The sequence below is a fragment of the Trichosurus vulpecula genome, chromosome 1 (assembly GCF_011100635.1).
Source record: "Trichosurus vulpecula isolate mTriVul1 chromosome 1, mTriVul1.pri, whole genome shotgun sequence".
NCBI classification, from domain to species: domain Eukaryota; kingdom Metazoa; phylum Chordata; class Mammalia; order Diprotodontia; family Phalangeridae; genus Trichosurus; species Trichosurus vulpecula.
In genome coordinates this window covers 440,343,665-440,358,166 of record NC_050573.1, presented here as the reverse complement: position 1 = coordinate 440,358,166, position 14,502 = coordinate 440,343,665, and the positions used below count along the sequence as shown (strand labels likewise).

The 14,502-nt window shown below is 39.4% G+C and overlaps 1 protein-coding gene across 1 annotated transcript in view; it reads left to right on the top strand.

Annotated features, from left to right (window-relative positions):
- IQGAP2 (IQ motif containing GTPase activating protein 2) overlaps window positions 1–14,502 on the top strand; it is a 288,287-nt gene that overhangs the window by 236,514 nt on the left and 37,271 nt on the right. The window contains exons 15-19 of the mRNA XM_036747108.1: window positions 3,222–3,385; window positions 5,436–5,660; window positions 7,193–7,333; window positions 7,709–7,793; window positions 8,764–8,996. Coding sequence (XP_036603003.1) covers window positions 3,222–3,385; window positions 5,436–5,660; window positions 7,193–7,333; window positions 7,709–7,793; window positions 8,764–8,996 — 848 coding nt within the window. The remainder of the gene's footprint in view (window positions 1–3,221; window positions 3,386–5,435; window positions 5,661–7,192; window positions 7,334–7,708; window positions 7,794–8,763; window positions 8,997–14,502) is intronic.

Sequence of the window (14,502 nt, the reverse complement as noted above, 5' to 3'; positions counted from 1 at the left end):
TGTGTCTGTGTATATATATGTATATGTGTGTACATATATAAGATAGATAGATAGATATGTATATGTGTGTGTGTATCTCCTTAAGACAACTTTGTGAAGTTGGTGCTGTTTTTGCACATTGCACGGAGAAGAAAGTCAGGTCCAAAGAAATTAAGTGAGTTCAAGCTAACATCTACGTCTCTGTTGCCAGTCCTGTGCACTACCCATCATAGTACGCTTCTTCCCTCTCTGAGGTGTCCTTTGCAACTTGAGTCACCTCCTTTTAGGAAACTGAGCCTTAATCTTTGTTAGAAAACCGCACTATCATTATTCAACGATGCTCTATATATGACCAAGGGCAGGAAAGGATCTTAGAAGTTATCTAGAGGTCCAGCAACCTCAACTTATCAGTGGGGACAATGAGCCTTAAGGAAGAGAAATATCTTTCCCAACATCACAGAGGTGGTAAGTAACAAAGCCAAGATTCTAACCCAGGTCCACTGGCTTCAAATCTTAGTGCTTTTCGTACTATATACCATAGAAAATACGCTAATACAAAAATTTCCCAGGGAGCAAATAATAGTAGTATATATCAAATACACCCCAAAGTTCCTGGGATCACAGATTTAGGGCTCATAGGGACCCTAGAGGTCATTTAGTCCAACCTCTCTTTTTGTGTATGTCTCACAAAAGGCAAAGGTATTTCCTCACCTGGGAGTTCCTCCGTATGCTAATGACCCTGCACCTGCGAGGTCCAGTCCTTCTCCCTTAGTCTCCAATATGTCCCTCATAGTGTTAAAGGTTCCTGAGTGCTAGATTTGAACTGCCTCTTCTCTTTAGCTTCTGTGTTATTGCCATTATAAATCTTGCTTCATCCCCCTCCCCTTTTTTCTTCTGGGCATGACTCTTAGAAATATTCACTCAAGAGGAAGTAATGTCGGACAGAAGCAGGGATCATCCAGGGTATGAAGTCACACAGCCCACCTAGCCTTACCCCCTGCCCTTCTCCTTCATAAAGTCTACACCAGCTTATGTCTGGCTCTATTATTCCCCTTCCCCTGTCCTTGCATTCTTGGTGCCTCCTGTTCCTAGAAACTGCCTTCATCCTTAAGGGGGCACTATGGGAAAGGAGGATGTACTTACCATGGTGGACAACTCTCTTGGAGAAGGTGGCTTTCCATACCTCTCTCTCCTAAGATGGGGCAGCTTCTGGATTCCGTATTATACATGCATACATACATACATACATACACACACACTATATAACATGTACTGTATCACACTATATAACATGATACATATATACTATATGTACCATATAGCACTATACATGTAGGCTGTATAATACTACACATATATGCTGTATATACGCACACTGTACACATATGCTGTATATACACTGTATAACATACATATACCATGTATATAACCCTACACATATATACTATATACATACCATATAGCACTACACATGTATGGTATAGATACACACATATAGAAATAATACTGTACATACCTATACACACTATATAACCCTATAATATATGCTATACATACACTATACATACATATGCACATACTATGTAATACTATACATATATATTATATATACACTATATAACACCGTGCATACGTGCTATGTATACATTATATAATACTATACACACATGCTCTCTCTTTCTCTCTCTATATGTATACACACATACCATATAAATATATAGTGGAGGTATATTTATATATACATGATTGTACGTGTGTATATATGTATAGTTTGTTTCTTTATGCATATGTATACAGATACATTTGTGTATGTATACATTTGTTTTTATACTCTACTATATGTATACTGTACTATACATATACTGTGTAATATCTGTATACATGTGTGTATATAGATATGTGCTTATGTATGATTTTATTTTATATTTTATATACATATGTATACTTTGTTTCTCTATTAAGGTTCTTACATTGGGGTTCATGAACTTTAGAAAAAAATATTTTGCTCACTCTTTCAATATAATTCGTTTCTTTTGAAAATTAATTTTAGTTTTATTTTATACATATAAAAACATTCACAGAAAAGTTGTTGTAAGCTCTACCAGACTGCAAACAGTGTCCATAACACACAAAAATATAATAATAATGAGATGGCCTGCCTTAGATTTATGTAGATTTTAAGCCAGGAGCAACAGAGGCCTGTACAGTGCTACTAATCACTTCTGGCCTCTCCAAAAAATGTGATTTAAAAATTTACTTTAGTCCTAATTTTATGGCTATTCTGTTGTATCCACTTTATACTCTTTTTGAAATGACTTATTTTTCTCCAAGGGAGCAGGGGAGAGGTTCATGTGTGGAGGTTGTCCCTCCTTTTAGGATATTTAGCCCAGGATCAACAAATCAACAAATATTATTGAAAAATTAATAACTGTTTTCCTTTAGAACCTCATATGAACCAGTGGGCAGAACTCTTATCACAAAGCAATAACTGAGTGTAGGTTTTGCTATAGTAAACGTCCCATGTTGACTAGTCTAGAAATCTTAAATTCTGCCACTATTTAGAGAAAAGGCATGCCATCATTCTATAGAGAATACCATATTCCTGCTTTCTCATGTCAATTCCACATAACTTAAAATGGAAAAATTAAGGCAGCACTAAATATCAAGAAATCAGTTCCCAAATGTCTTAATAGTGGTGGCCAGTTCCATTTTGTTTTGCCAAATTTTAACCAGCTGACAGAGTTTGTGGAAAAGCACTATAAATATCTGTCTGAAAACAGTTATAGGTCGTAGGTTATAGAGATCTTGGAGAACATTCACATATTTATTTATTTGTTTATTTAATATCAAGTATTAGGTTTCCTTTGAATACTACTTAGAAACTACAACTTTTATTCATAGAACCCTAAAGCAAACATCATTCTAATGCCAGTTAGACTCATAGGGTCTTGTAGCTAGAAGGGTCCTTATTAATGGTAAGATGGTAGTTTCTCTGTTTATAAAAGTAGAAAACTTGATCTTCTCAAAAGGAAGATTAGTGGCTAGGAGGTGGAGTTGGGAGTGGGAGGAGCAGAGAAGGAATCACTAAATTTCATCCCACATAGTATTTCCATTAATATTTACTTCTTAATTTAGTTTTCTTATAGTAGGAGGTAGGAAACTGTTACCTACTTAAATAATATAGATTTACCTGAAATGTGGGGTTTTCTCTTCTTTGCTCTTTCTCTCATTCTCCTCTTTAGACCAATCCTACATATCTGGCTAAGCTGATTTTCCAGATGCCGCAGAACAAGTCAACCAAGTTCATGGACACTGTAATTTTCACACTATACAATTATGCTTCCAATCAGCGAGAAGAATATCTGCTTCTGAAGCTTTTTAAAACTGCCCTGGAGGAGGAAATAAAGTGAGTATGTAAGAAAAGGAATGTGCCCCCAGCTGATAAATACTGTATCTTTGTATTGGGGCCGTTCCTTGAATGACATGATTTACCCCAAAATTAGTATCTTACTATAGTTTTGTGGCAGTGTTCTGAGAAATCACTGATTTATATAAATACCTAAAATGAAAGATAAGTGTTCTCAGGCTTGGAGCAGCTAGGGATGCAGCGCATAAAGCACTAGACCTGGAGTCATTAAGACCCCAGTTCAAATGTGGCCTCAGACACTTACTAGCTGTGTGACCCTGGGCAGGTCACTTCACCCAGTTTGCCCCAGTTGCCTCATCCATAAAGAGTTGGAGAAGGAAATGGTAAACCACTCCAGTATCTTTGCCAAAAAAATCCCAGATGGTGTCGAAGAATCAGACACAACTGAAAGGAATGAACAACAACAGTGGAAATGGAAAGAAATTGGTGAATGTAAGAGGTTGAAAAGGCAGAATCAACAGGGATTAGTGACCAGTTACACACAAGGTTTGAGAAGAAAGAATTAAAGATGGTTCCTTCTTGAAGTTAACACTGTGTTTTTTTTGGCAAAGTAATCAAACACAACTCAAAGCTCTTGGGCCCAGTTGATGGGGAAGATAGGTCATAGAATCATAAATTTGAAGCTCTCTCAGGAACTTCACAGGTCCTATAGGCCATTCCCTTCATTTTGAAGATGAGTGAACTGAACCTTAACGATCTTGAGGAATTTGTGCAATCACACAGGTTCTAAGTCAAGATTTGAAGATTCTTCAGGTTCCAAAATTATGCTGTTTCTGCTGCACATGTCTTAGAGAGGAGGAAGGAGAGATGAAAGGAGAAGAAAGTAGGAGAAATTTGGGTTGGGGGAGAAATTGATTTGAAGGAGATGATAATTGGTTGCTATTGCTGTTTGTCATTGATAATTAAGCTTTAGAAATACTGAATTAGAGGTGCAGGTTTAATAGCCAAGTAGTGCTGTCAAATGGGCAACTGGAAAACAGGGACCATAATTTGAAAGAGAAGTCAGAGCTGGACTGATAGTGTTGGGAATTATGCATATAGAAGGTATGGTTGAAACCTTGGACCTTAGATAGAGACTTTGGATTCCTTCTAGTCTCAGCACCAGGGCTCCTTTCTGTAGGAGGCTTTTACCAATTGCCAGTCCCAGCCCATTTGGGTTACCTTGTATCTACTTGTATCTTGTATACAGTTATTATTACATGTTGTTTCTCCCATTAGAATATAAGGACCTCGTGGGGTGGGACTGTTTTTGCTTGTTCTTTATGTCCCCAGCACTTAGCACAGTGCCTGAAACATGGTAAGCACTTCATAAATGCTTGCTGATTGAAGTCATAGAAATAGATGACCTCACCCAAAAGGAGGGAGCGAAGATGATTGAGGACATTTAGGGGTTCAGGACACAGTAGGAAAAGTTAACATAGGAAAAGTCACAGAGGTGGAAGGGAAACCAGGTTTCTGGAAAGAGAAAAGGAGTGTGTTCATCAATGTCAGATGTTACAAGGAACCCAAGGAAAAAGAAAACTAAAGGCCATCGTATCTGATGAGTGGGAGGTCACTGATCTTCAAGAGGGCTTTTTTGGAGCAGAAATAGAAGCAAGATTTCCTTAAGTTAAAAAGGATGGATGGTTTTTTTTTTTAATGTAGGTTATGGGTATAGGCACCTTATTTGAGAAGTCTGGAAATGAAAGGCTCAAAGAATGAAGCATTACCTGGTTCATAGGACATACTCAGTACATACTTGTTAAATGGAATAGAAAAATCAGTCAGGACAATGTGTTGGTGCTGGCTTTATTCTCAAGCTCAGTTTACCTTTCAGAGCCAATGAAGTGAAGAATAATGAAAAAAATATTCTTAATGCCATTAGCCCCCCTCCATGTGAGAGGCATGGGACCAGAGCAAATGATGACTATTTAAACCATGATTTTTGTGGAAAAGATATGACCAGGAATGATTTTATGTAGCAAAGAAATGGATTCTGGGGCCATAGGAGCAAACTGTTTTTGATTCTTATTGTTTTGATTCTTAATAGATCCAAAGTGGATCAGGTACAGGAAATAGTGACTGGAAACCCTACTGTCATTAAGATGGTTGTTAGCTTCAACAGAGGAGCCCGAGGACAAAACAGTCTACGCCAGCTACTTGCCCCAGTGGTGAAAGAGATCATTGATGATAAATCTCTTGTCATCAACACAAGTCCAGTGGATGTGTACAAGGCATGGGTTAACCAATTAGAAATGCAGACTGGAGAGGCCAGGTAACAAAACTTCCTAACTTCCTCCTACCTACCCTTTCCCTCCCAAAAAACTGAATTATAACCATAATATATAGTAGCTTTCCTCCAGTAAAGCCTCATTGATACTTCACCAAAACAAAGTAACAACCCTGGGCTCTCAAAGGGAACAGAGTGCAAGCTCTGGTAGGTCCTGCCAAGTTGGAAGGATTTTCATTGCATTTCTGGCAATGGTTGGCATCGGAGAACCAGTCTAGCTAACCTCAGAGAGGTGCATCTCCTCATCTGGCTGGTGACCAAATGAGTTTTTCTGATGTGCATGTGAGGTCCTGTATTGTCCTCGTCGTTTTTGTTTTGTTTTACACCAACATCTCGTGAAGGCTGGCTTCTAACTCATGGAATGGTGCATTGGTAGAATTAATAAATACATCCAGTGAAACTGCACATCTAATTGGCCTATACACTGGCTTAACATGAACAACTATGCATATCCATACTTGTGTGTTTACACATGTGTTTATATGTGCTGAGTAACATACTAAAATCCATGAACTCCTTTATTATTCCGTGTAGTGTGCACTTTATCTTTGTCTCTATGTCTCTCCATGTCGCTCCCCTCTTCCATCTCCTAACCCTCTTTTCTCTCCTCTCTCCCTTCTGCTCTCCTTTCCCTTTCTTTTTTTCTCTTTCCTATCTTCTCTTCTCATTCCCTCACCCCCGTCCCTTACCCTCTCTCTCCTTTCTTCCCTTCTCAGTCCCTCTTCTCACTCTCCCTCTCCTTTTCTTCCCTCTCTGTTATCTTCCTTCTATCTGTGTCTCTTTTCACCTCTCCCTCTTTTTCTTCTTCTTCTCCACCTTCCTCATCATCCCACCCCTCACAAATTTGAAATTTGACTGTTTTTCTTTAACTAGGTCATCTTAGCAATCAATTTTATACTTCTGTTCTGCTAAAATTGAGTTTCAGAGCCCAGATTATCTATAATCCTCTTCTCTTCATTATTTGTGTTTACGAATGGCTTATGAATTAGTTATGGATCTTAGCTCATTCTAGCACTACTTACTCTGTATAAGAATCCTATATTATCTACAATTTTATCATTATTCTTCATAGTTGGTAAATCAGGAAACAGGTCTTAAATCTGTTAACTAAAAATTCAGAGTCATTCAGAGTCATTGCTTGTAATATAGGTTAAGCTTGTTTCCTGGTGTAGATTCATTGTATAATGGAAAAATCTGCATGTTTACATAAGGACTGTTTGCCGTAGCACTGGTAGGAAAAAGCTAGTTCTTCTATTGATGCCACCAAAGCCAAGCTTAGTAGGCTTGTCAAGCAACCTGGGCACAGGAGGCCTAGTTCTGCTCCCCTAGCCCAACGTTCTGCAAATCGCCCTTTTTCATTAGCATTCATGGAGAAAATAGGTTGCAAAACTTTTCTTTGTAATGAACTTTTCAAGTATTGCTATTACATTAATTGAAGAATAACTTTGTAGTTGTGAGATTTTAGTTGAAGAGAGTGAGCCACTGTTATCCATTTAAAACTTCTTTGATGTTTTCAGCAAGCTGCCGTATGATGTCACAACAGAACAAGCCTTAGCACACACTGAAGTAAGAAGTAAATTAGAGGTTTCTGTTCAAAACCTGCGAAGAGTAACTGATAAAGTCTTGGACTCAATATTTTCTTCCCTTGATCTAATACCGTAAGTGACAAATTATGAATATAGGAATTTTCCTTTAATGTTTACTAGAACGTGCCCTAAAATTTTCCCCAAAATCCTATAGAAAAAAATACCTTTATTTATTTTACTTATACTCAGTATTTTAAGAGAATTCCAATGCTATGTTTAGTTTACTTCTTTGAATAGCACTTTTCCTTCCGATAGAGGGAGCACTTTCCCTATGTCCTGGCTCAAGGAAAACGTTAAAATTTCTATTTAGTCACAGGGTGGCTGGTTCCATATCATCTCATTTCACATTTAGTTTGTTTTAGAAAGATGCCTTTATTTTGTTTAACTAGAACAATTTCTATGGGTTTGTCTTAGTTTTATTTTTCTTTTGTCATCTTTTTTATGTAGCTACGGAATGAGATATATAGCCAAAGTTCTGAAGAATTCCCTCCATAAGAAATTCCCTGATGCAACAGAAGATGAGCTCTTAAAGGTAGATTTTTCATCTTAGAGTTGTCTCACTGTGGTTTATTTTGAGGACTTAGGCCAGAAGTGATAGGATGAACCTGTTCAAATAATACATGTGTATATGTGTGTGTGTGTATGTGTGTGTGTATGTGTACACATATACATATATACACATATATACTTATATGTTTATGTGTATTTACATGCATGTGTACTTCTGTTAATGAGTGCTTAGAATATTCTGTTTCTCACAACTTTTTTTGATTCTTAGTTGTGCTAATATAAACAGTTTCTTTACATCCTGTTCAGTATTGTTGTGGGTCTCTTTTGAGAAAAGCAATAAATGAACTTATCTCTATAAACTATAACTAATCTAGTAGAGACAGCATGGTTCAGTGAAATGGAAGACTGTTCTTGGAGTCATGAAAAGCCAACATCAAGTCTCTCCTGATGTATACCGACTTTGTGATCATGGACGAGGTAGCTACACCATTAGTGCTCCAGATGCCTCTTTAACATGCTGTTCTGTATTGCTGGAGAGGGTTTCTAGGCCAGGAGTCAACCCATTAGTAATGAAATCTCCAGTACAGGACAAGAAACCTATCAGTTGATCATTATCCTACCGTCTTTTAGTTAACTTTCCTAGGATCCAGGTCCTGACTCCAAGCCCAGTGCTCTCTCCGCTTGAGATCTGAGATCCAGGTCGTGAAAGCAGAGCCTTTAAGAGATTTAGAGAGGTGTTTTACTTCTTTGAGAAATTTTTTTTGGAGGGGGGAAGGCAGGGCAGTTGGGTTAAGTGAATTGCCCAAGGTCACACAGCTAGTAAGTGTGTCAGTCAAGTGTCTGAAGCCGCATTTGAACTCAGGTCCTCCTCATTCCAGTGCTCTACTCACTGCACCACCTAGCTGCCCCGTTCTTTGTTTGCTTTTTAATCACTAAAAACTAAAGCCTTTTTCTCTCTTTAAAAGTGTTCCATTTTTCTTCCATCTCTGCAGATTATAGGAAACCTCCTATATTATCGGTATATGAACCCAGCCATTGTTGCTCCAGATGGCTTTGACATCATTGACATGACAGCAGGAGGTCAGATACACCCTGACCAAAGGAGAAATTTGGGGTCAGTGGCCAAAGTCTTACAGCATGCTGCCTCAAACAAGATGTTTGAAGGTGAAAATGACCATCTTTCATCCATGAACAGTTACTTATCAGAGAACTATGAGAAGTTCAGGTATGGACAGTCGGTGGCTTGGGAAGAAAACTTTTATGAGGGTATGTGGGGAAAGCAAGACCATTTTGTGTGACCAAAAATTAACATGGAAGAGGATAAAAGAAACTGTATATAATGGTTTAGGATTCTTTCTCTATTCATTTGCCCATTTAGGGAAAGAGGAGGATCGAGAAAAGAACTGGAGAAGGATATTATTTCAAATCAGTTTGAACCTACTTGGAAATCAGAGGAGAGAATTGAAACCATCTTAATAGCAATAATTAGAGCTTCCTTAATTGGCTGGATAGCAAGGCAGATGCAATATACTTTGTCATTTGATTCTTGCAACAAATTTATAAGATAATGCAAGTATTATCCCCAATTTAGAGATGAAGAAACTGGCATTCCCAGAATTTAACTGGAATTGCCCAAGTTCATTTATCAATTAAGAAGCAGAGATGGAATTAGTCTCTAAATCCTCAGGCCTGAAGTGCAGTATACTTTCCACCAATATCCTGCTGCCTTTCAAAACATTGCTCCCATTCATTTGGGGTACCATCTTACCCATCTATAGCTAACAATAAAAATGGTTATGTTCACTACCTCTAGCTGCTCACTACCCATTCTTCTCAGTCAATCTGGCTTTATTCCTCCTTCCAAGGTGCAAATGACCTTTATCACTAATTCCATTGCTTTTTATTCTGTCCTTGCATCCTCTGATGCATTTGATACCTGGCCACACAGACTGTTTTCCTAGTTCTTCTCCTACCTACATCTCTTCCTTTTTTTGTCTCTCTTTTTGGTTCCTCATACTACTCGTGGAAGCTCTGTCCTTAGTGTTCTTTTCTTCTCTGTGTGATCTCATCCATTCCCATGGCTTTGGTTATCACTTCTCAAGTCTATAGTTCTGTTCCCAAATTCCCCTTAAAGCTTGAGTCCCAGATAACCAATAGCCAACTAGATATCTTCACATGTATATCCTATTAGAACCTCAGATTAATCTGTCAATTTTAATATTTGCTAGAAACTTTGTGTTAAATTCTGAGGATACAAGGAAAAAATAAAACCAGTCCCTGCCCCAAAGGAGCTTACATTTTAATGGGGAAAACAACATATAAATAACTAGTTATGTACAAGATTCATATGATACAAATGGAAAGTAATTTCAGAGGGGAAGACGTCAGAAGCTGGAGAGACTGGAGAGACTCCTGCAGAAGGTGACACTCCTACAGATGAGTCTCAAAGGAGGCCAGCAAGACTAAGAGGCAGCGGTCAGAAAATAGAGCATTCTGGGTATGTGGGGCAGCCAGTACTAAGGCACATAGATGAGACACGGTGTACAATGTTCAAGGAATTACAGTAAACTACTATACCTGGATCTTGGAGTGAATGGAAGAAAGTAAAGTATAGGGAGAACTGAAAAAGTAGGAAGGGCCAAGTTATGAAGAGCATTAAATGGTAAACATAGGACTTTATCTTTTGATCCTGAAGATGATCTAGAGTGATGGAACTCATTGGGCAGGAGGAAACATGGTCAGAACTACACTTGAGAAAGATCACCTTGAACGCTGAGGGGAGAAAGACCTGAGGCAGGGAAACTTAATGGCTGAGTTCATTTCCTCCTAAAACTGTCCCTCTAAATTTTCTATTTCTATTAATGGAACCACCAGTCACTCAGAATTGTAATTTTGGAGCAATCTTTGGCTTTTCCTTCATCCCATATATCCACTTGCCAAATGTGGTAGATTGTTCTTCAGTACTTTTTCATTCCCTTCAATGTATCCCCTCCTTTCCATTAAAACCCCTCTAGTTTAAGCCATTATAAATTCTGGACTAGACTGCTGCGAAAGGTCTGCTTGCCTGTACTTCATCCACCTTTAAATCTATCCTTCATACCATTGTGTGAATTATCTTCCTAAGAGTGATCATGTCACTTCTGTTTTCAAAGACCTCTCTATTGTCTACCAAATAAATATATAAACTCTTTATTCTGGTATTCAAGATCTTTCCCAATTTAGTTTTAATCTATCATTCTCATTCTACAGGCAACTAACTAGGTGGCAAGTGGCTAGACCACTGGGCCTAGAGTCAGGAAAAATTCCATCTAAATATGTCCTCAGACAGTTACTAGTTGGGTGATCCTGGACAAGTCACCTAATCTCTGTCTGCCTCAGATCCCTTAACTGTTTAATGGGAATAACAGTAACACTGACCTCCCAGCATTGTTGTGAGAATCAAATGAGATAATATTTGGAAAGCCTACCACCTAAAATGTTTGTTTCCTTCCTTCTATTCTAGCCTTATCTAGAAATACTCTAGAAATTTTCTAGCCAAACTAGACTACTATCCATGCCCTATTTCCTCCTGTCTTCCCTGTCTTTGCCAACATTCTGTCCTTAATTCAAGCCCAACCCAGGGAACTATCTTCTTCATGAAGACTACCCTGATATCCCCAGACAAAAACAGTCTCTCAAATTTCTTGACACAACTTTCACAGACTTCTTATTCACACTTACCACATTCTCCCTTGAATTATATTTGTCTACATCTTCCCCTTATTTTAATTATACTCTGAAGTGCAGGATCTGTGTGCCTCACCATCTGTGTATCCTTAATGCCTACTGATGGTACTTCACAGATAGTAGGCACTTAGAACTGCCGGTGGAATTTAAATAAAAGCATATTTTCTGGGGGGAGGGGTTTGTTGTGTTTTTTTTTTTAATGCAATTTATTTATTTAACACATCCGGTCCCCAGCACTGATCTTCACAACAGTCCGGGCCACAAACTTTCTCCCCATTTCCGCCCTCCCCCCCCACTCCAAGATGGCGTATACTCTGGTTGCCCTGTTCCCCAGTCAGCCCTCCCCTCTATCACCCCCCTCCCCTCCCATCCCCCTTTCCCCTCCTTTCTTGTAGGGCAAGATAAATTTCTACGCCCCATTGCCTGTGTATCTTATTTTTTAGTTGCATACAAAAAGTTTTTTTGTTTTTGAACATCTGATTTTAAAACTTTGAGTTCCAAATTCCCTTCCCTCTTCCCTTCCCACCCACCCTCCCTAAGAAGTTGAGCAATTCAACCTAGGCCACACATGTATTATTATGTATAACCCTTCCACAATATTCATGTTGTGAAAGGCTAACTACATTTTGCTCCTTCCCAACCCATCCCGCTTTATTGAATTTTCTTCCTTGACCCTGTCCCCTTTCCAAAGTGTTTGTTTTGATTACCTCCACCCCCATCTGCCCTCCACTCCATCATCCCCCTGCCTTTTATTTTTTTTTTATCTTCCTCCCTCTTCTTTCCTGTGGGGTAAGATACCCAACTGAGTATGTATGGTATTCCCCCTCAGGCCAAATCTGATGAGAGCAAGGTTCACTCATTCCCCCCTCACCTGCCCACTCCCCTCCTCTCCTAGAACTGCTTCCTCTTGCCACCTTTATGGGAGATAATCCACCCCATTCTATCTCTCCCTATCTCCCTCTATCTTCCCTTCATCCTCAACTCACCCTGTGTCTGCTCTCTCTCTTTTACATATATATATATACACATACATACACATACATACATATACACATAGATACATGCATACATACACATTCACTTATATATATACATAAACATATATATATGCATATATATATATGCATATTCCCTTCAACTACCCTAATACTGAGGTCTCATGAATCATACTCATCATCTTTCCATGTAGGAATGTAAACAAAACAGTTCAACTTTAGTAAGTCCCTTGCAATTTCCGTTTCTTGATTACCTTTTCATGCTTCTCTTGATTCTTGTGTTTGAAAGTCAAATTTTCTATTCAGTTCTGGTCTTTTCACTGAGAAAGCTTGAAAGTCCTCCATTTTATTGAAAGTCCATATTTTGCCTTGGAACATGATACTTAGTTTTGCTGGGTAGGTGATTCTAGGTTTTAATCCTAGCTCCATTGACCTCCGGAATATCGCATTCCAAGCCCTTCGATCTCTTAATGTAGAAGCTGCCAGATCTTGGGTTATTCTGATTGGGTTTCCACAATACTCAAATTGTTTCTTTCTGGCTGCTTGCAGTATTTTCTCCTTGATCTGGGAGCTCTGGAATTTGGCAACAATATTCCTAGGAGATTTCTTTTTGGGATCTATTTGCGGAGGCGATCGATGGATTCTTTCAATTTCTATTTTGCCCTGTGGCTCTAGAATATCAGGGCAGTTCTCCTTGATAATTTCCTGAAAGATGGTATCTAGGCTCTTTTTTTGATCATGGCTTTCAGGTAGTCCAATAATTTTTAAATTATCTCTCCTGGATCTATTTTCCAGGTCAGTGGTTTTTCCAAGGAGATATTTCACATTGCCTTCCATTTTTTCATTCCTCTGGTTCTGTTTTATAATATCCTGATTTCTCATAAAGTCACTAGCTTCCACTTGCTCCAATCTAATTTTTAAAGTAGTATTTTCTTCAGTGGTCTTTTGGACCTCCTTTTCCATTTGGCTAATTCTGCCTTTCAAGGAATTCTTCTCCTCATTGGCTTTTTGGAGCTCTTTTGCCATTTGAGTTAGTCTATTTTTTAAGGTGTTGTTTTCTTCAGTGTATTTTTCAGTATTTTTTTGGGTCTCCTTTAGCAAGTCATTGACTTGTTTTTCATGGTTTTCTCACATCCTTCTTATTTCTCTTCCCAATTTTTCCTCTACTTCTCTAACTTGCTTTTCCAAATCCTTTTTGAGTTCTTCTATGGTCTGGGGCCAGTTCATGTTTTTCTTGGAGGCTTTGGTTGTAGGCTCTATGACTTTGCTGTCTTCTTTAGGCTGTATGTTTTGGTCTTCTTTGTCACCAAAGAAAGAATCCAAAGTCTGAGACTGAATCTGGGCGCGTTTTCGCGTCCTGGCCATATTCCCAACCAACTAACTTGACCCTTGAGTTTTTCAGTGGGGTATGACTGCTTGTAGATTACAGAGTTCTATGTTCTACGTTTGGGGGGGAGGTGCCAGCTCTGTCAGAGCCGCACTCCTCCTTCCCCAAGGACCCCCAGTCCAGACTGGGCTCAGATCTTCGGCAGGCTGTGCACCCCTGCTGTGATCCGCCACTTAATTCCCCCCACCAGGTGGGCCTGGAGCCGGAAGTAACAACAGCTGTAGCTGCCCCACCTCCGCTGCCCCCGGGGCTGGAAGCCGAACCGCGAACTCCTTCCACTCCCGCAGCTTTTCCCACTAACCTTCTCCATGGTCTTTGGTGTTTGTGGGTCGAGGGGTCTGGTAACTGCTCACGTATTCAGGGCGCTAGGGCCCCCTCCGCCCGGCTTCTGGACTGGATTGTCCACGCCGCTCAGGCTGGGCTCTGCTCCACTCCGTTCCCAGCTCCCAGCTCCCAGCTAGCAGCTCCCAGCTCCGTGTGGAATAGAGCTCACCCAGAGACTATCCGGGCTGTCCTGGGCTGGAGCCCTGCTTCCCTCTGCTGTTCTGTGGGTTCTGCCGTTCTAGAATTGGTTCAGAGCCATTTTTATAGGTTTTTGGAGGGACTCGGGTACGGAGCTCACT